This window comes from Athene cunicularia, assembly GCF_003259725.1.
Source record: "Athene cunicularia isolate RWA chromosome Z unlocalized genomic scaffold, athCun1 chrZ_part1, whole genome shotgun sequence".
NCBI classification, from domain to species: Eukaryota; Metazoa; Chordata; class Aves; order Strigiformes; family Strigidae; genus Athene; species Athene cunicularia.
The window spans coordinates 26,846,246-26,866,736 of record NW_020799142.1 but is presented as its reverse complement, the minus strand read 5'-3'; the positions used below and the strand labels follow the sequence as shown (position 1 = coordinate 26,866,736).

The 20,491-nt window shown below is 42.1% G+C and overlaps 1 protein-coding gene across 3 annotated transcripts in view; it reads left to right on the top strand.

Moving 5' to 3' along the window:
• The first annotated feature begins 13,846 nt into the window (after positions 1-13,846).
• Positions 13,847-20,491, top strand: part of DNAI1 (dynein axonemal intermediate chain 1) — a 150,862-nt gene continuing 144,217 nt past the window's right edge. For all 3 annotated transcript variants that reach the window (XM_026865439.1, XM_026865438.1, XM_026865440.1), the window contains exons 1-4: positions 13,847-13,912; positions 16,582-16,680; positions 17,612-17,692; positions 19,271-19,397. In XM_026865439.1, the coding sequence (XP_026721240.1) occupies positions 16,597-16,680; positions 17,612-17,692; positions 19,271-19,397 (292 nt within the window). In that variant the 5' untranslated portion in view covers positions 13,847-13,912; positions 16,582-16,596. The remainder of the gene's footprint in view (positions 13,913-16,581; positions 16,681-17,611; positions 17,693-19,270; positions 19,398-20,491) is intronic.

Genomic DNA, 20,491 nt, shown 5'->3' with positions numbered 1-20,491 from the left:
CTCCCAGGGTGGTCAGAGTTATGATGGTAACCTGGAGGTGAGAAACTCCTTATAACTCCTTAATGCCTCCTACCCATTCCTTAGTTTCCTAGCAACAATGTTTCTTTTTTCTTAATACAAATTCCTCATAATTATTTCACACTCATCTTGTGTTATTGTTAATTATTATTATTATAATGGCAGGGATAGTACCATCATTTATTAGGAAGATTTAGGAAGCCTGTTGATTTGTTGTGTAGTAAGACCATCTTCAGTTTATATATAAAATATATTTTATATATAACTGCTAAAATATAAATGCTAAAAATATAACTGTTTGGATTGAAATGGTCTTTGCTGGGTTCTCTGACTTAAGCTTGCATTTTAAAAAAAAGACTCTAGGACTATTGACAGCAGCTCTGTGGAGAAGGGTTTGGGGATATTGGTGGATGGAAAACTGACTATGAGCCAGCAATGCGCACTTGCAGCCCAGAAAGCCAACTGTATCCTGGGCTGCATCGAGAGAAGTGTGGCCAGAAGGTCAAGGGAGGGGATTCTCCCCCTCTGCTCTGCTCTCGTGAGACCCCACCTGCAGTGTTGTGTCCAGCTTTGGGGCTCTCAGTGTAAGAAGGACATGGACCTGCTTGAGTGGGTCCAGAGGAGGCCACGGAGATGACCTGGGGGCTGGAGCACCTCCCCTGTGAGGACAGGCTGAGAGAGTTGGGGTTGTTCAGCCTGGAGAAGAGAAGGCTCTGGGGAGACCTTATAGCGGCCTTCCAGTACTTAAAGGGGCTACAGGAAAGGTGGGGAGGGACCCTTTATCAGGGGGTGTAGGGATAGGATGAGGGTTAATGGTTTTAAACTGAAAGAGGGTAGATTTAGATTAGATCTGAAGAATAAATTCTTCACTATGAGGGTGGTGAGACACTGGCACAGGTTGCCCATAGAAGCTGTGGCTGCCCCCTCCCTGGCAGTGTCCAAGGCCAGGCTGGACGGGGCTTTGAGCAACCTGGGCTGGTGGAAGGTGTCCCTGCCCATGGCAAGGGGGTTGGAACTAGGTGATCTTTAAGGTTGCTTTCAACCCAAAACATGCTATGATTCTGTGATTCTATGATTCTATGCTGAACAACATAACCAAAACACTAGTAGCAACTTACTGTCTGAACACTGTCCATACCTCTAAGCCTGGGAGAAGTTAAGTGGGGCAGGGAACCTAAAAAAACAAGGTGTGTGATTATGGAGTTGTGTGTCATAATGCCTGTGCCCAATGGGATAAATTGAAGGTTGCCCCAGCAACCTTAGTTCTTACATTTTCTAACTTATGAATGCTTCTTTTTGAGATGCTAATAATAGTCTGTTAACATATATATATATATATATATATATTTTTTTTTTTTTTTTCCTGTAGCTAATTATGTGACAGCAAAAATATGCTTGAATTTTAGAGATGCGTATGAAGGCCAGTCATTGTGATGAGCATCTTGATAGTGGATATACAGTCATTATGTTGATTTTTTATAGTTTTTTATTTGTATTGTGAATGCATTTGTGATGTCTTCCATGTTGTAGAAACACTGTGTGATGTGGAACAATGAAATAGTTGTTGGAGAAAAAGGGTGACATCTTGAATAATAGTTTATGGATAACACATTGATACAGTAAAAAGAATAATGAGGGAGCAATGGCCATCATTCCAAGCCATGGTGTCAGGACACCAACTACCTGGGTGCTGTTGTGGACTCTTTACAGCTAGTCATAGCATCATGGAATACCAGGTTGGGAGGGACCTCAAGAATCATCTGGTCCAACCTTTCTGGCAAAAGCACAGTCTAGACAAGATGGCCCAGCACCATGTCCAGCTGAATCTTAAAAGTATCCAATGTTGGGGAAACCACCACTTCCCTGAGGAGATTATTCCAGTGGCTCATCATTCTCATTGTGAAAAATATTCCTCTCATGTTGAATCGGAATCTCCCCAGGAGTAACTTGTACCCCTTACCCCTCATCTTTTCCATGTGACTCCCTGTGAAAAGGAAGTCTCCATCTTCTTTGTAGCCAACTTTTAGATACTGAAACATGGTAATAAAGTCTCCCCTAAGCCTCCTCTTCTCAAGGCTGAACAAATCCAACTCTCTCAGCCTTTCCTCATGTGGCAGGATTCCCAGTCCCTTGATCATCTGTGGCTCTTCTCTGGACCCTCTCCAGCCTGTCCACATCTTTTTTGTATAATGGGGACCAAAACTGAACACAGTATTCCAGGTGTGGCCTGACATGCACCGAGTAGAGTGGGATAATGACTTTACCTCTGCTGGTGATGCCTTGTTGATCCCAGTTACATTCTAAGTATACTTCAGTTCCATGTATGACCTCAGTGGACAGATTTAAATCTTTTACTAGGGAGTGTTCCCATAACCCTCGTATACTTAACACAAACTTGAGACTGTGGGCACTCTAGGGTTCTTTGGCCAAAGCTTAGGAAAAGCAGCATTGTTAGGGTTTGGAGTAGTAATATGAACCCAGCATTTCTGTTTGCCATCCTGCAGGGTGCTGTAAGAAAAAAGAAACTTGTTTTGGTGGGGAAAGTCCAAACGGGTTACTACATTAACAAGGGAAAATCCATTGTGCACTAATTCTGTGTTTTGCACCACTGCTATCGCTAGCTTTCCAGGCATGTGGACCAGGAGGTTTAGTTAAAGTTAAAGGCACAGTACTGATGGATGGTAGATGGACTATCACAGACTGTCCTGGCTGTAATGTTTTCAGATACACTCTTTTCCCAGTAAGTGGAGCGCTAAACTCAATTTTAGCAAAGACTGCTTGGCTTACAGGGCTTCCAGTGTGCCTGTATAGATTATTTAATTGATGGAGTGCTTTGGGAAGTCTCATCTCCAACTGAGTCTCATGTTGTTTGGGATCCCTTTTCAATAGGCCATTAGCCCTTTCTACAATCCCATTTGATTGAGGGTAGTATGGGATGTGGAATACCCATTTAATTCCCTCTTATTTTACCCTGTCTTGCACTTCCTTACACAAAAACTGTGAGCCATTATCACTTTGGATAACATCAGGAGCAGGTAGCTTTGAGATCCAAAATGATAGCCCTTGCACTGTATATTGCCCATCACCTCTCTGACACTTAGATGCCACAACAAGCCGAAGACTACTTCCACTCCTGTGAGGATGTATTGATATCCTGCAGAGGATTTGAATGGTTTGATATAATCAATTTGCCATGTAGACCATAAATTTTTCCTTTCATTGATATGCAGAGGTGGTGCTTTAGCAGGATTATCTGCTTGTAATTTCAATCTACACTGGGGACATTCTGTAAGAATAGTTTCACAAGTTTTTCTGTTCATAGGCCAGTCTTTATTTTGTGCAGCAAAGTAGAATGTGTGGCCTAGATTTTGATATAACCATTCTCCCAATTGATATCACTCAGGATTTAAGGGGATTTTCCTAATTTTAGGAAATCTACCTTTTGATTCCACTTTGTGGCCGTCTCATTACACTTTGGATGAGCTTTTACCCATCCCATCTTGAAAAGTGTTTTCCTGGCTATATCTAGTCATAATTGCCAAACTCTGCTTCTCCAAATTTGGGATCTATTTACTTCCCAGTTCAAGGTTTCCCACTGAGAGGACCACTATGTGGCACCAGCCCACACAGCGTAAGAGTCTACATATATGATTTTTACTCCATTCCGTGCTGCCAAAACAACTACCTTTATTTCTCCCATTTGTGCACTGCCTTCACCTTCTTCTGTTTTTGGTGGTGGTAATATCTAATGCAATGGCCTTGTATTGCCATTTACTGTTTACACTTTTTGCTGAAGTATCTGTAAAACAGATGTTTTCTGTTGGTGTATCCTCAGTGAGGGATGGTGAGACCAGAATGGGTGAAGGTTTAAAAGGCTGCTGTAATGCTAAAAGAGTCAATGTTTATAGGCATCTGCAATTTGAAAACTTTACTGTGTCCTTCAATTAACTGCCTATTTTCTGCAACTCCTGTTAGGTAGCCATGCCGTTTTCTGATACTGGGTTTTTGTGCAACTCCTTTGAGGGAGCAGTCCCCTTCAGAATTGCTTCTAGGTAATTAAATGGTCCTCTAGTTTGCACAGGTTGCCCTTGATGTATTTTCTCAACTTGTTTAACTGCTCAGACTAAAGATAAATGTCCCTTTTCCCATTCAGAGTATCATCGTTCTGTTTCTTTAAATGTGGTTGAGCTAAACAATCCTTTAGATAGAGTTTTGACCACCTCTTTATGTTCTAGTTTCCACTCCAAAGGCTTGCCTTTCCATAAGAGTGAGTATAATGGATGTGAAATGATAAAAAAGTCTGGGTATGTTCTTCCTCCAATATCCTGAAGTTCCCATTAATTGTTGTAACTCTTTCCTTGATTGATCCACCAAGTACCTAAAAATTTTAATACTTTACTTGGTCACTGACATTTTCCACGTGGAATCTCAATTTCTGCTTTATTTAGTGCTTGCTGTACTGTTGCTGCCACTTTCCCCACCTTCACAGGGGAAGTTCATCCAATCAGAATATCGTCTGTATTGGTACAGTATCACATCTGTGATACAGACAGAGTAAGGCTGTCTGTAGAAGTTCAAGTGCAGCACAAGCAATTGTGGATGAATGTTTATACCCCTGTGGGAGTCTGTTAAAGGTATATTGTATTCCCTCCCAAGTGAAAACCATCTTCTCTTTATCCCCCTTCTTTAAGGAAACCATAAAGAACATAGTTTTACATCTAGCTGCAGTCCTTAGGTGTGCAGCTGCCTGCAAAGCAGCTGTTAGATTTGCAATGTTTGGGACAGCAGCTGTTAGATTTGCAATGTTTGGGACAGCAGCTGTGAGTGGGGCTGTGTTGGCATTCAGGTGCCGATGATCAATTATTAAACGCCACCTCTGGTTAGACATCTGGTTCCTGAACTGGCTGGACAGGTGAGTTATATGGGCAATGGGTTCTGGAGAGAATTTGTTTCTCCAAATCAGCTATGACTTCAGAAAGTCCATTTTGTGCTGGAGCAGAGACTGGTTATTGCAGTACATTAGTAATTTTTGAATCAGAGTTATTTGCAGGATGAGGCTGTGAGACAAGACACACACCAATATGGTTAACAGTCAAGCTCTGATCTTTATTAGAAAACCAAGTCCTTATATATTCCTGTGACAGCAAATCCGTGTGTTGCTCTGGTGCATGCTCATTGCAAAAACTCGTTCCTCTCAGCACTTTCAACAAGCGCTACTAAGCCTGCACAACTGGTAGATAAATTTCTGCTTTGTTATTCTACAGATTCCTTTCTTATCTGTTTCTTCCCTCATGAGTAAAAATATTTTCACTTTTAGCCGTCATTAATCTAGACGCCATTAGTCTTCTAACACAAGTGTGTCATTAATTTAGACATTGTTAATCTTCTAACTTGAATGCTGATGACACTTTTACATTGTCAGTGATGCAGATGGTTTGCGACCCGGCATATGCACCCACATCAGAGAGTGCAGGGTTTGTGTGAAGTACCTGTGCTGTGGCCTCCTGGTTTCTGACAGGGTTGGGACTGGTGTCTGAGCCACAGGTCCACATGCTGCCATTTAGCAGTTGCCAGGTTTGGCTGTTTAAAACATTGAAACCTAAAATATTTTCATTATGAACCTTAATTATGAAGTGCCTAGCCTAGTTGCCATGCACTTCTCATCCTGGAGCCATCAATTGACCTTGGCAGTTTGGCACACAACACTTGCTCCATTCCCACCAGTAATCTTAACTCTTTGCCGTCGAGACTGCATGCCCAGCTTTCTCAGCATCTTGTGTTAGTATTGAAAATTGTGCTCCTGTATCTATTAAAGATGTCACCCGTTGTTCTTGAGGACCAACTAGAATTATGGGCCATCATCACTTATCCACTGTTAAGCCTCTACTTTCCAGACAGGCAGGCCCAATTGCCATCCAGGCATTACTCGGTTTTTGACTTCATGTACTGCAGTTGCTCCCAAAGGGGGAGGAAGGGGTTGTTTCCCTGTCTAGGGACTAGCACTGCAGGAACTGAAATATGCTCCTTCCTCTCACCGTTACCTAATTTCTGGAATCCATCAATCAGACTCAACGCCAGTAGGCTGACCTTGCACTGCAGCTCTTGGGGATGCCTATGGCTAATGCATTTCTCCATAATTCTTTCTAGACTCCTACTCAGAGAGGAGTCTAGATGAATCTGGATCCACTCCTAGTCCCAGACTTGGTCAACAGTTCATGTCTAAAGGATTATATGTGCACCATCAATCCTTTATATCACTTAGTCAGAATTCCAAAGTTTAGCATGCCATTAATCACTTACAAAGAATCTGTTTCAGCAAGGAATCTCTCAACCTTGAGAAATAACCTTGAGAGATGTCCCTACTCAAGGGGATGTCCTGGCGTGCCGCCTGCTGCTGTGCAGGAGAATTCAATGGGCCCTGAGCTGTCTATGGAATAAGATAATTGACTCATAGTCATATTTGCATACTGACTACAGATGTTAGTTTCTTCCAAATTTGGCTTGAGGCAAACACTAACCAGCACTGTGGTTAAGTGAGTGCATTGTTCAAATTAGCCCTTGGCTGTTGTATTGTAATCTGTCTCCACTGAATCCACTTTGAGTCAGATGCTATCCCAATCCAATGTCGGGGGAGATTTTGATATGATCCCAAGAGTGAGATTAAGACACAAGCAAGGTCAAATGCTGTATACCCAAACCAGGTTTTTATTATTAAAAAAGTGAAGAGGGGTAGCGATAGGACAGAATGGAAGGAAAAAGCAGAAATAAAGCAAGGATGCAGGATAGGGCTACAAGAATAGTCACCACCATGGATCCAGCAGCATCCCGTTGGTCCTCAATCTTCAGTTCTTTGGTGGTGGGTGCACACAGATCTGTCTTCAATGATGGATGCACACTGAGCAAAATTTTCTGCTGCCTTTTTAAGTTCATCATATCTTCTGATTAACATATCTGCTCACCTTTAGGGTTTTTTTTCTCTGATCCCACAGGTTTTGTTGTATCTGGCTTCAAGAGAGGAAGGTTTGCCTCCTGTCAGTTTATTAGCATGCATGGTGTCTGGCCTACACAATAGAGCCACAAATGGCTACAGGATGGGGCCAACTCAGTACAGTCTGCCCCTTTGAGGCTTGTCTAAGGAGTCTGGAAAATGCAACTGCAAAGAAGTGGGGGGGGTGCATCCTTCAGTACGCCCCCGTTTCTCTGGGAGACACTCCCCAGACCAATTCACAGGCTGCAGCAGCTTCTCTTGGAGGTTAACACAGACACAAGCAAGCTTTGAGACAGTCATATGACATCTCAGTCTCTCACAGATGCAGCCATCACAACCAGACACATCCATTACAATTGCTGATGGTTATCACTTGAATAAGGTTATGGGAAATACAGATCAGATTGGAGGGAGATGCCTACAGCTGCATTCCTGGATTATCTTTTCCCAGGTGCAAGACTTTACACTTGTCCTTGCTGAACTTCATAAGGTTCTTGTCAGCCCACTCTTCCAGGTCTTCCTGCAGGGTGGCTCTCCCTTCCGAAGTGTCCACTTCTGTTGCAGGACGAGGTTGTGAGACAACACACACACCAATATGGTTAACAGTCAAGCTCTGAAGTTTATTAGAAAAACAAGTCCTTATATATTCTTGTACATTCTAAAAATAACAGCAAATCTGTGTGTTGCTCTTGCGCATGCTCTTTCAAAAACTAGTTCCTCTCAGCACTTTCGATAAGGACTACTAACCACGTGTAGCTGGTAGATAAGTTTCTGCTTCGTTATTTTAAGGAATCCCTTCTTATTTGTTTCTTCCCTAACAAGCACAAATTCTTCTGCATTTAGTCATTGTTAATCTAGACGCCGTTAGTCTTCTAAGACAAATGCGTCATTAATTTAGATGTTGTTAATCTTCTAACCCAAATGCTGATGATACTTTTACATTGTCAGTGACGCAGAAGGTTTGTGACCCAGCATATGCACCCACACACTTCCCTGCTCAGTTTGGTATCATCAGCAAAATACATCAGCAAAATTCTTCAGGGTGCACTTGATCCCACCATCCAGATCGCTTATGAAGATATGAAACAGCACTGGGCACAATATCAACCTCTGGGGGACCCACTTGTGACAGAGTGCCAGTGTGAAAAGGAGCTGTTCACCACCACCCTCTGGTGGGGCCTGTCAGCCAGTTCCCCACCCACCACCCACCACTTGTCTAGACCGTAACACATCAGCGTCTCTAGGAGGAGGCTGTGGGGAGCCATATCAAAAGCCTTGGAGAAATCCAGGTAGACAATGTCCACTGCTCACCCCACATCAACGGAGCAGGTTACTTTGTTGTAGAAGGCGATCAGGTTTGTCAAGCACGATTTGCCCTTGGTGAATCTGTGGTGGCTTTTCCCAGTCATGTGCTTCACTTGACTTGTGACAGCCCCCAGGAGGATTCATTCCGTAACTTTCCGAGGGACCGAAGTAAGACTGATGGTGCTTCCTCCTTTAATCCCTCTTGTAGATGGGGATGACATTAGCCTTCTTCCAATCTTCTGGGACATTGCCTGATCACAACTTCTCAAAGATTATGAAGAGCGTCCACACCATGACATGAGCCAGGTCTCTTAACACCCTCAGTAGATAACGTCAGGACACACTGATCTGTAGGGGTCAAGCTCCTGTAATAGTTTGTGTACCCACTCCTCCTTCACTGACGGTGGGTCTGTGCTTGCATCAACCTGGATTTTTGTTCCCAAGGCCTGGGGCCCAACAGTGCTGGTAAAGACAGAGGTGAAGAAAGTGTTGAGAACCTCTGTCTTTTCAGTGACATTGGTGACTAATTCACCTCTCCTGTTTAACAGCAGGCCAGTGTTTTCCTTCTGTTTCTGCTTGCAGGAGCTTCCAAAAGAAATAGCAAAAGGACAAAGCACAGATACACAAATAAAAGGGAGTGTCACAACTGCCTTTTTCAGCAAGTGGCACAGCTGTAGAGTTTGTGCTATTATCTGAATTAAGAGGCTATGTAAAAGATTTCGTATTCTTGACTGACCCATGTTTGTTCCCCACTTTGCTTCTTGTAATAGTTTTAAATAGATCTACTAGTTTTGGTGAGTGTTGCCTAGTGCTAATATTGCCAGAATACTAGGATTTCATCTCTTCGTGTTTGTATAACGTTCCACCTGGATTCCAAGGGCTTTAGGTGCTTTGGGATGAACCTTCTGCAGCATAGACTGCAGTATCACATTCCCACAGGAACGATGCTTGCATTCTGAAGGCTGCCTTCTGCTTTTTATACTGACTTCTTTCGAGTATTGAGTCAAGCAGTGCTTCAGTCTTTACTTCCCTGGCCAGAGACCAGGGTATCCAACAAATAAGATATTCAGCTTTCGTGGTTGTTGAAGTAGATCTCTCTGCTGTGGGGATGGTTCATCTAGGCAGGAGACAAGAGTTTTGCTGAAGGACCCTGGAAGGAGCTAGAGGACCAACACCTTCCTAGACTCTACTACCACCTGCCAGACAAACCTGTGCTCACCTGCTCCAGGTATGGCTGTCCTGTCTTTGTGGAGTACATATGGAAAAAAGCCCAGGGCCTACATTGGTCAGTGTATGCTGATTCCCATCTTCCCTGTTCTGGTTTAACACACTTTTGGAGTGGGCTAACTGTGTCCATACTCTGCAGCACTTGGCCAAGGATATGTGTGACAGCCAGGTAGCTCTAAGGCATAACTGTTCAGACTGGAGTCAGCAGCTGGAGTTTTTTTAGTTCAAAATACCAGAGATAGTAAGTACAATTTTATAACTATCCTGCCAGTCAGTCATGTTCCTGCTCTGGGCTGTGGGGAACTACTTCACTTAGTTCCCAGGGAGCCCCAAAGCAAACTGCCACAGTCAGGGAGTGGGGTCTGACAGTAAAGTAGGAATGAGGCAAATGGAGAAGGGTGGTAAATCCCACCAACTGATGCAGTGAGACCCCTGCCTTTAACACCCTCTTCCAGTCATACACAGCTGAATGTGGTACGCTTAAAAACGTGCATGGAATGAAAGTTAGGACTTTCAGAGCCTGTTTGGTTTTTTGTTGTTTTTTTTTTTTTTATAGTCTGTAAACTTTGTTACATTCAGGATCTTCTTTATCGGCAAAGAGGAGGCACACCTCGTATATATAAAACTAAGAATTTAATGTTACTGTGACTGAAATCTTAGCCTAAACTTTATCAACAGTCCAGATGTAATTATTACAGAAAATAAGAAGTAATTCTGTGCAAAAACCTCCATTAACAACAACAACAACAACAACAACAACAACAACAATAATAATAATAATAATAATAATAATAATAATAATAATAATAATAATAATGCAGTTCCAATTGTTGCATGCAAGCTTCTCAGTTTCTACCCCTTTTCTGATATTGTGCTCACTCTTCTTCTTGTCCTCTGGTTCCCAAAGTTGATGGTTTCATTTTGATGTCGTTGGTGGGGATGTTATGGAAAGTTGTCAGTATCTGGGATCTTTCACTTGGAAGGATAAGATGTCCATGTTGATGATTTCTTCTTCAGTCTAAGACCCACTTGGAGTTTCTTTTATATGTTAGCTAAGGCACTTCCACATGTTTCTCTTTCTTCATTGGTCTGGTGTTCCACATTGCACCTGACGTTACTGTATATGATGCTTTTTAAGTGTGCTAAATACTATTATTTTGTTTTCTTTGTTACCTGTAAAACCAGCTTTTTCCAGTTTCCCTGTCTGCAGATCTGCATTTCTCTCACTGGCCAGTGGTAAGATGCTTACAGCTGTGGGGCCTTCGATTTTAAGCCTGTGCCCCATCTCTTAGCATCCCCTGCCTGTACTTCTCTATGCCACATTCTGGGTCTCCTCAGGGTCTCTCTGTCATAGCAGGTCTGTACTATATCATTAAGTTACAGTTGTAAAACCATGATGGTACTGTACAAAGACATAAGAAATAAAGAAAATTAGCCATAGCCCCTGGTTGATTAGAAAAGTTGTTCATGCTCTACTCTAGAAACCCTTTATGGTGTGAGGAGCAGGGCAGAGTTTGTGCTGCTTCTTTCCAGTGCACTCTAGCTTTTCTTCAATGTCACTTTTGGATTTTAGTACAGTTGCAGATATTTATTCACAGGTGGCTCTTTGGATTATGTTAATTGAAATCTGTGCAACTGCCAAAACCAATTACCCTCATATTGCCTAGTCAATGCCTTTGCTGCAGGATAAATGCTTTTATAGACTCATTTACAAAGGGTAATGGTGAGTAGGCTTTGTTTCATCTTTAAAATTAAGAGTTTGATTTTGATTTGGATCTAAATAAAATTCTGCTCTGAAAATTTTGTTGTTTAAATCACATCTAATTCGCATGTAGTGTGGTTCTTGTATGATAGGATGCTCTGTTGCCCAGTGGCCCAGCAATCACATGGGAGAGACAGGCCAGCTGTGTAATCCAGTGGTCTCAGTAGTGGTTGTGACACTGGAGCTCCTAGGCTCTCTGCTCTTCTACCAGCCCACTGTGGGGTTATAAGGGAAATGTTATAACTTATTATTTTCTCCACTTGAGTCATAACAATTTGTATTTCAAAGTGAGCCATATTTTGTAAGCATAAAAATGTATTGGTCTGCTAATTTTTCATTGTTTTTAATATGTATCTTTTGGAATAAAAATAATTCCTGACACCTTGTTAATAACAGCGGTTTTATATGGCTTAGCTTGTACAAAGAGGAACAACACTGAAAGTCACAGCCTCATATCTCTGCTACAGTTTGTTCTCCTCTAAAAACATTTAATTTCTGAATTCTTATTGTCAAGTCAATAAGTAATGGTCCTTTAGAAATAGGGCTTGAGAATACTGGGTCAAAGTCATGATGGCTGCTTCATTGTTTAATACACAGGAAGCAGATGGTCAAAGTGAATAGTTAATTTTCACAATGAAGGGGAATCATGAGAGGAGTATAGGAATCTCTAGAGACTTGTGCTCCTTAAGGTGTTCATAACAGGTATGGAAATGGGGATGAGCAACAGATAATGTGATAAAGCTGGGGTTTCCAGCAGAACTAGGAAAACCAGATGAAAGCAGCAAGTAGCAGACTCAAAAAGCAAGCAGCAGTTCTTTGCATTAGCATGAAGTTATACCATGGGAGTCCTTGTTGTGAAAGCTAAAAATGTGCATGGATTCCAAAATGACTGAACAAATTTGTGGAGAAAAAGGCTCAATGATATTAAATAAAAAGCATAGAGTTTATGGTTCAAGTCCCTGTGGCAAACTGAGAGGGCATCCTGGAGAAAACTCCATAAATATCTGCTTTTGAATACTGTTGGAGAGAGATATTCAGCTAGGTCGACCTTTGATCTGAGCTGAAAGGCACACTCTAATGTTCTTCTACAGAAAATCAATAAACCCATGGGAGCTCGGTCCCCCAGCCCTTCATTTTCCTTCCTTATTCTCTAGTATCCTCTTCTTTCCCTTACTTTTTCCAAGTAATTCCTCTGCTTTTCCCATCCATCCCACCCAATGTTATCTGGGATCCATCCTAAAACTGTTGCCAGTGTTTCTAATGTTGTCTCCTTTGTTTGATTGATCATCTTCCTCTCTGTCCTCTGGGTTTTTTGTCCTGTCTTTCTTTCAGTTCTCAAAAAGATTGTTGTGGATTAAACCCAACCGGCAGCCAAACACTGTGCAGCTGTTTGCTCTCTCTCCCCTTCCTGGGGATGGGGGAGAGAATTGGACAGATAAAGGTAGGGAGACCCATAGGTTGAGGTAAAAACAGTTTAATAATTGTAATAAAATAAAACAATAACAACAATAGAAAGTACAAATGGGTAGTGCACAATGTAGCTGCTCACCAACTGCTGACTGATACCCAGCTTGTTCCTGGCTAGCGATCCTGAAATACCAAGATCCCAGTCATAATCCCAGAAGCAAGAGAGAACCCCCTCCTTCTTGGTCACCCTTCATACGTATACTGAGCATGACGTTACATGATAGAGAATATTCCATTGGCCAGTTTGGGTCCGGTGCTCTGGTCATGCTCCCTCCCAGCTTCTTGTGCGCCCGCACATGGGCAGGACAGGGGGAGTTGGAGAGACCTTGATCTCTTAGCAACAACTGAAAACATCGGCATATTATCAGCATTCTTCTCATACCAAATCCCTACTGAATCCAAAACACAGCACCATTTAGCTGCTAAGAAGAAAAAATTAAATCTATCCCAGCCAAAACCAGGACAGGAATCCTCTTCCTCCCTCAGTTTCTGTAAAGTTTTCATAAAGCTTTGTCACCAGTGCCCTTCTGTTATTCTTAACCTCTGGGTAATCTCTCTTAGCAATACTCTATAAGGCTCCCTGTAAATGGCTATTTCACTGTTTTCCTTAAAGGCTGTCATAAAAATTTTTCTATGCTGTGATGTGCTCAGGGAGGTTGGCAGTTGTTGACTTCCCAGCTCCTCATCAGTGTTTTCCATGTTTTTTCAGCACTTGTGGCTTTGTAGGTGTGGATCTGCTGTCTTCAGGCTCACTGTGACATGCAGGCATATGGGGCAAGACCAGCCTATCTGTGTGTTTGAGTAAGGCACTAGAACCCTGTGTGTGTGACATTTAGGTATATAAGAGATAGGCAGTAGCAAGGATAGAGTCTAGCATTTCTTCATGATGATAAACTGCTGTCTTGTATTATGAAAGTGACTGCATTTCATTCAAATGATTTATAGACAAAATATTTGGCTTTTGAAACATACTGCTGAAGGAAACATTAATAAGCACATAAAACTTTTATTCTGCTTTGGTTAAATTAGGAAACAAGGTGCTTCGAAGGTTTACACTGAGTATGTTCTTACTTCAGGGCCAGAGTAGACCTTCAGGAGGAAAGGCAGTACCACCAAGACCTCCTAAAGCGGTATCTAGAAAACGGGTAAGATCCACAAATCCACAAGTCTTTTTTTTTTTTTTTTTTTTCCTTCTTTATCTCTGAGATGCAGTCTGGATTCATCTGAACGATGGCTTGTTTTATGGAAGTGGTAAACATTCCAATTGATTTAACAGTAAGAAGTTGCTCTAGATTTCCACTGAGAAGAGAATTACACCAGCAAGTTAGAATGAAATTGGCAGCTAAAACAAGGCACAAATTAAGTAAAATGCAATATGAAAAGATTCAGATAAAATGTTTGGGATGTAAATTCCAACATATAAGCTGACACAGACTGTGAGAAAACTTCCTGCTCTGTTTAAAAAATTCAAAACATAGCCCATATTCACTTAATGAACATAGAAATACAAGCATTAGAGAAAATATCGTTAAGTTTTTCACTGTAAGCCTCATGATAATGTTTTTACTGTTGGGCAAATAAATGCTTAGAATATGCTTATTTAATCTACCTTCCTCTTAGCTCCATTGGCATGAATGGAAAAAGGACAGTTTACATGCCTTTAAACAGGCATGATGATAAATAGCTTTTCACTTTCTTAGGACAAATCATGGTCTTGATAAATATTCCTCTTCTGACCCTTTAAAAATAAGAAATTCACTTTTAAATTAAAAACATACATCAAAATGTTAAACCCAAACCACTTTTTGTCTGATTCACTAGGGAAAACAGCCACTGAACTAACTGGCATGGAACTGTGTATGATAAATGTCCTATAAGCAGGTGTTCATGTGGGGATAGGTAAATCACAACTGGTTTGCTGTCATAGTCTCTCATGTATCAGAGTGCCTCACCTTCCTTACAGCTTGGCTTTTTTCAGCTCCCTTAGGGTTAAAAAAAAACAGGTTGCAGCCTGTGAATTTCCCTGGGTGCCTGGCATATGTAGAACTCTGTTACTTTCAGCCAGTGCACATTTTTACACAGCATTGTGCTTTTGAGTTTTGTGGTGCTCTGCAGATAGCAAAGCTTTGCTGGGTCCAGTTTCTGTACCTGCCATCAGCCTTCAGTTATAAAATCTAGCAGACCTGAGAGAACTCTATTTAAAAGAATGTAATCAACCCATTACACATTTTAAACTTAGGGAGAATTTTTGCCTGGAGCAGTAAAACACTTTAGTCAACAACTTTGTGTTTGTCTGAACCTTTGTGTTCTGACAGTTTATCTGTAAGGACAATTAGTTGAAATTCATTCCTGTGGTGTTTAATTTCCCTGCTAATGATATCATTAACATTAACCCAAGCCAGCCCAAGGAGAGCAGCTCTCTGTGTTGGGAGAATGCAGACCTGCTGGCCTTTGCAATAAAGTGGTTAACATTCATCCAGGAGCCGAATCACTGCAGCTTTGTGTCTTTAACTATTTTCTAAGTGTACCTTATAGAATAACACTTCAGAAGTATCACAGAATCATCTCAGTTGGAAAAGACCTTGAAGATCATCCAGTCCAACCATTAACCTCACACTGACAGTCCCCAACTACACCAGATCCCTCAGTGCTGGGTCAGCATGACTCTTAAATCCCTCCAGGGATGGGGACTCTACCACTGCCCTGGGCAGCCCATTCCAACGCCCAACAACCCCTTCTGTATAGAAATGCTTCCTAATATCCAGTCTAAACTTTCCCTGACACAATTTGAGGCCATTTCTTCTTGTCTTATCGCTTGTTACTTGGTTAAAGAGACTCATCCCCAGCTCTCTGCACCCTCCTTTCAGGGAGCTGTAGAGGGCGATGAGGTCTCCCTTCAGCCTTCTCTTCTCCAGACTAAACCCCCCCAGTTCCCTCAGCCACTCCTCGTACGACCTGTGCTCCAGAGCCTGCACCAGCTCCGTTGCCCTTCTCTGGACACGCTCGAGTCATTCAATGTACTTTTTGTAGTGAGGGGCCAAAACTGAACACAGGAATCGAGGGGTGGCCTCACCAGTGCCGAGCACAGGGCTCAGATCCCTTCCCTGTCCCTGCTGGCCACGCCAGTGCTGACACAAGCCAGGATGCCATTGGCCTTCTTGGCCCCCTGGGCACACTGCTGGCTCCTGTTCAGCCGGCTGTCAATCACCCCCAGGTCCCTCTCTGACTGACAGCTCTCCAGCCACTCCTCCCCAAGCCTGTAGCGCTGCTGGGGGTTGTTGTGGCCCAAGGGCAGCCCCCGGCATTTGCCCTCAGTGAAACTCCCCCAGCTGGGCTCAGCCCATGGCTCCAGCCTGTCCAGGTCTCTCTGCAGAGCCTCCCTGCCCTCGAGCAGCTCAACACTCCAAATCAACAAGTAATTGCAATTCTTTGACTTGTGCCCTTGAGTAGTCCTAAAGTATGGCTTATTTGGGTGTCATATAGTCAAAAGAAACAGAATTGCCAACTTTTAAACTGAAATTGAAGTGGAGTTACTTGAGTTTTGTTGTTGGAGTTACTCCAGTTTTGTTACAGACCAGGAATTATCTTCAGACTATATCCTCCAACCCACTGAATTCTTGATGGCAAGTGTAGCTATTCAATAATCTTCGGATTTCGGCCTGCCATTTGGGTTTATCTGCTCTGCTCAAACCACAGATGAGTAGGGAAATGCTGTTTTTTCCTCCTTGCTCCATGCCTGGAGAAGTGCTGCTTTGGGAAGGAGCAAAACATTCACAGTCTTGGTGCACCAATGAGCTTGTCATTCTTGTGCTAGGATGAAGATGTCTCCATGGAAGCGGGAGATGGGGTAGATGAATGGGCAGCAGCAAAGACTCTAGTCAAACCCCCAGATCAACTGGAGCTGACTGAAGCTGTGAGTAAAACAGTGCTTGTAGCTGTCATGAGAAGTGTACAAAACTCCAAGCCAAAGCCTACCTCTCACCTGTTTGTTTTGAGGAAATTCTGTGAGTAGAACTCCAGTAGTTGCTGAAGCACAGTGTCTGCAGCATAAACTGAAATGACTTTTAGCAGAAAAACAGGGAGAATGTGCTTTGAAATACAGTTCTGGGCTTAAGACAATGCAACTGTGTGGAATTGATCCAAGAGGAGAATGTGGCTGGGGCTTCACTCAGGTAAGGAGGACTTCAGAGCCAACCTTGAGCTTTTCAGGTGCCTGTCTGTGATACACAGGACAGGGAGGTGTCCTACAGTTTTATGGCCTTTTCTTGTCATCTTTGTTCAGTAGTATTGCAGACAGTCATACTTCCAAGAGCAATTGTCTCTCTCTTCTCACTGCCTTGTAAAACTCTAGCATTGCTCCCTGTTTTCTGTGTATCTCTCAAAAGGAAGCTATATTGAATTGCTCCTGACTCAGGTTGTGAAGACAGTTAACACCAGTACTGGTTTTTGTTTGCAGGTCAATCCTGCAAGCACTGCTACTGAGCTTATTGTTTACTCTAGTTTTGGACAGTGTACTCTTCAAGACACAGATTGTCTTTTTTTCCCTATAGAACGCAGCTAGCATTTTTCAAGTGCTACCATATCTTAGATAAGAATTAACATGACAGTTAAAGAATTCAAGAAAGTCCATTGAAATACTGTGGTAGGAAGTAGGATGACTGTTCTAGATTCCACTCTGAGCTAGCTTGGCTCCAAACATTGTTCTTGTGGAGGCATCAGCTGTACATGAGGTATCTGCAATGAACTGAACATCATAGAACTGAGCATAAACCTGCTGATTTTTGCATGCTGTAGGTTGAATTAAAAGCAGAGTTTTATTTATGATATTTGTTTCCATTCCAAAGGAATTAAAAGAGGAAATTACACGCATCCTGACTGCTAATAATCCCCATGCTCCCCAGAATATCGTCAGATACAGCTTTAAAGTAAGTGTGGCATGACCTGTAAAATCAGGATGAGATCTTTTGCAATTAATCAGTTCTGTGTTTTCCTTTGATTTATAACGAGGTAAATTTCCTGTTAATGTGGCTTCATCTTGTTACATATTTACTGCCAGTGGTTCCTAAAGGGTTTTTGCAGAGTGTGAAAGTCTGAAAGTATTGACGTATTTATTCAGAGGTAGGATATAACAATTACTCAACAAGATCTGGCAGTGAACATAATTAGTGTGGCTAATCTCAGGTGATAATTTTTCTGCATTATGTGGTGGGTAGAGGACAAAAGGCAATGCTTTATTCAGTCTGTAAGACTAGTCATGCTTCAGTATCCTCACATCAAGATTCAGTTGTTTGAATTATAGGAGAGCTCAGAAATGTGCTTTGTGAAATCACTGACGAGCTGTATTCATGATGAGTAGGAGTGAGCAGGGGAGGGTGTATCAAAGACTGGCAGGAAACATCCAAGAAGGTGTGACACCTTCACATTTGTATGTGCAGAGCATATGCTGAATTACTGTGGAGCAGCCTCCTCCTCTGCTAGCATGTACAGCTAGCAACACAGGCTGCTGCAGGGGGAGAGTGGAATGATGGTTTTGCCTCCTGCTTCTCCCTGGTAAGGGTTACACCTGAAAGAAAGGACACAGGGACAGATCCTCCAGCTCTGGCACTGGATTATCCCTAATTTAGACAGGGAACAGACAACCAGGTGAAATATTCCTGAGCCTGTCTCATCTCTGTCCTACTGTAACTAGTTTGACCAATCTCACTATTATGTGAGATCCCCCAAGAAAAGAAATCAGTCTCGTGGAAGCGAATAAGACCACATTCTCTCCTGTTTAGAGTTGATGTTTTCCATGTTTATGGGATAAAAACAAGTGATGAATGATCTATATCTTCAAATCCTCCACAGCGAATGAAATGGGCTCAATGCTATGCTGTGATTGATACAGAAAGCAGTCATATTTTTAAGAAGAAACTTTTGAAGCATCTGTGGTCTGCAGTCGCTTGTGTTTGCTTTTAGGTGCAGATCAAAATCTTGATACAGAGTTTGATCCTAGGTGTGTGCCTGCACTGTACACTGGTTCACAAGCAAGTGCCAGTCAAGCTGCCATCAAACAGCTGAATTAGTACAGTGCTTATAACCTGGGCATGGCGCTAGCAGCCTGTACTGTCTCCAGATCAGAGCTGCTCTCTATGTATGGTGCTACTCTTGTGTAGGTACAACAACTCACTCAGGGATCTCAGCCCAACAGGGCATGAGAGTCTCTTAGGAAGTGCTGTGTATAGAGGTCCACTAGAACTAAGTTTTAAGCTCACTCATTGTGGTAGTGGTGGAGAACTAGAGGTTTCATGTTCTTGCTTCTTTTTGTTGTATTTTTAATTTATGACTCTCAAAGTCCTGAGATATAAGTACCTGCTGGAAGAAATTCAGTGTGAATATGCCAATAACAAACATATATTTATCAGTATGGATCTTCTTAGTTTAGCAATTCAGGCTTTGCTGTATTTCTGGTTTAAAATAAATTTTTTCCCACACTGGTTTTGTTGATTTTTTCCTATTTGTAGAAACGAGCATACACACCAATAAACTATGTGGATCAAATGGCTGTTCACTTCTCTTTGAATGGAAACATGATACCTAAAGATTCAGATGAAGGCAGACGGCAAAGTATCAGATTAAGCACTGCAGCAGGTAGGTTTACTATCTGAAACCACAATAATTTTCAGCTATGCACAGGTACTACTTATTCAATGTGAGGAAATGAACATGCTTCACCACAGAATGGAACAGCTCCTATTCTGGCTTGCATCCTTCTCAGGAAACAAAACCAGAAAAAAAACCCAGTCAGTCAGATGTTTGCCACAGTGTAGGAAATGGTGCATGCGTTTTGAGCCATTTGAACACTAACACTGAAATTTTCAGAGCTATTTAGAGTCTTTTAAACATCTGCTACCATCAGTTGGACTTACATGTCTAAACTCCTCAGCCTGCCTTGAAAATTTCAGCCATGATTTCAAGTATTAAAGCAGAATTGTTTGGAGGCTGGGTGATCATTCAGGAAACTATCGTATATTTGACCAGTTCTTACACTCTTACCAGGACATCTACTTCTGGACAATGTGAGATACAAGCTATTGAACTAGTTGTACCATTGATCTGAGCTATCACTATTCTTAGGTTTTCAGTTAAAAAGACACCTTAATCAGAGGCTGAAAAGAGCTCTAGGTTTGAATTTTCATCAGGAAAAGATGTACTGCCTAGTGATTTTCCTGTATTTCTGCTGTATGTGAAAGGAGAAGTTGTGTCACAAAGAGTGTCTTTTCAAAGTGTTAACTATCAGGCACAATGATAATGTTGAATAAGCTCCTGAGAATGGTTGTTACTTGCAGCTTCTGAGGGTCAGTGCCTCTTATTTTACACATAACAAAATGTGCACAATGATTTGAGGTAGGACAAAGTGCTGAATGGGATCTTCAATTCCATGACAGCATGTATTGTTGTTGGTAGCAGATTCCAAACCAGCTAGTTTCAAGTACCTTGATCCTAGCATGACTACACACTCAAGGCAGTGATTGGAATGTAGACATCCATCATTCTCTAACAAGACTAGTCTATTCATATAAATACAAACAAACCATGGTGTAACTCCTGTGTGCCTTGAAAGTATTCTTTATGGCTTTGCATAATTGCAGCCATTTTTGAAGGCCAGAGAGGTCCAGAACTGAAGGGATACCCAGAAACAAAGATGCTCAGATCAGGAGCTGATTTCAGAAGTCTGATCTGAG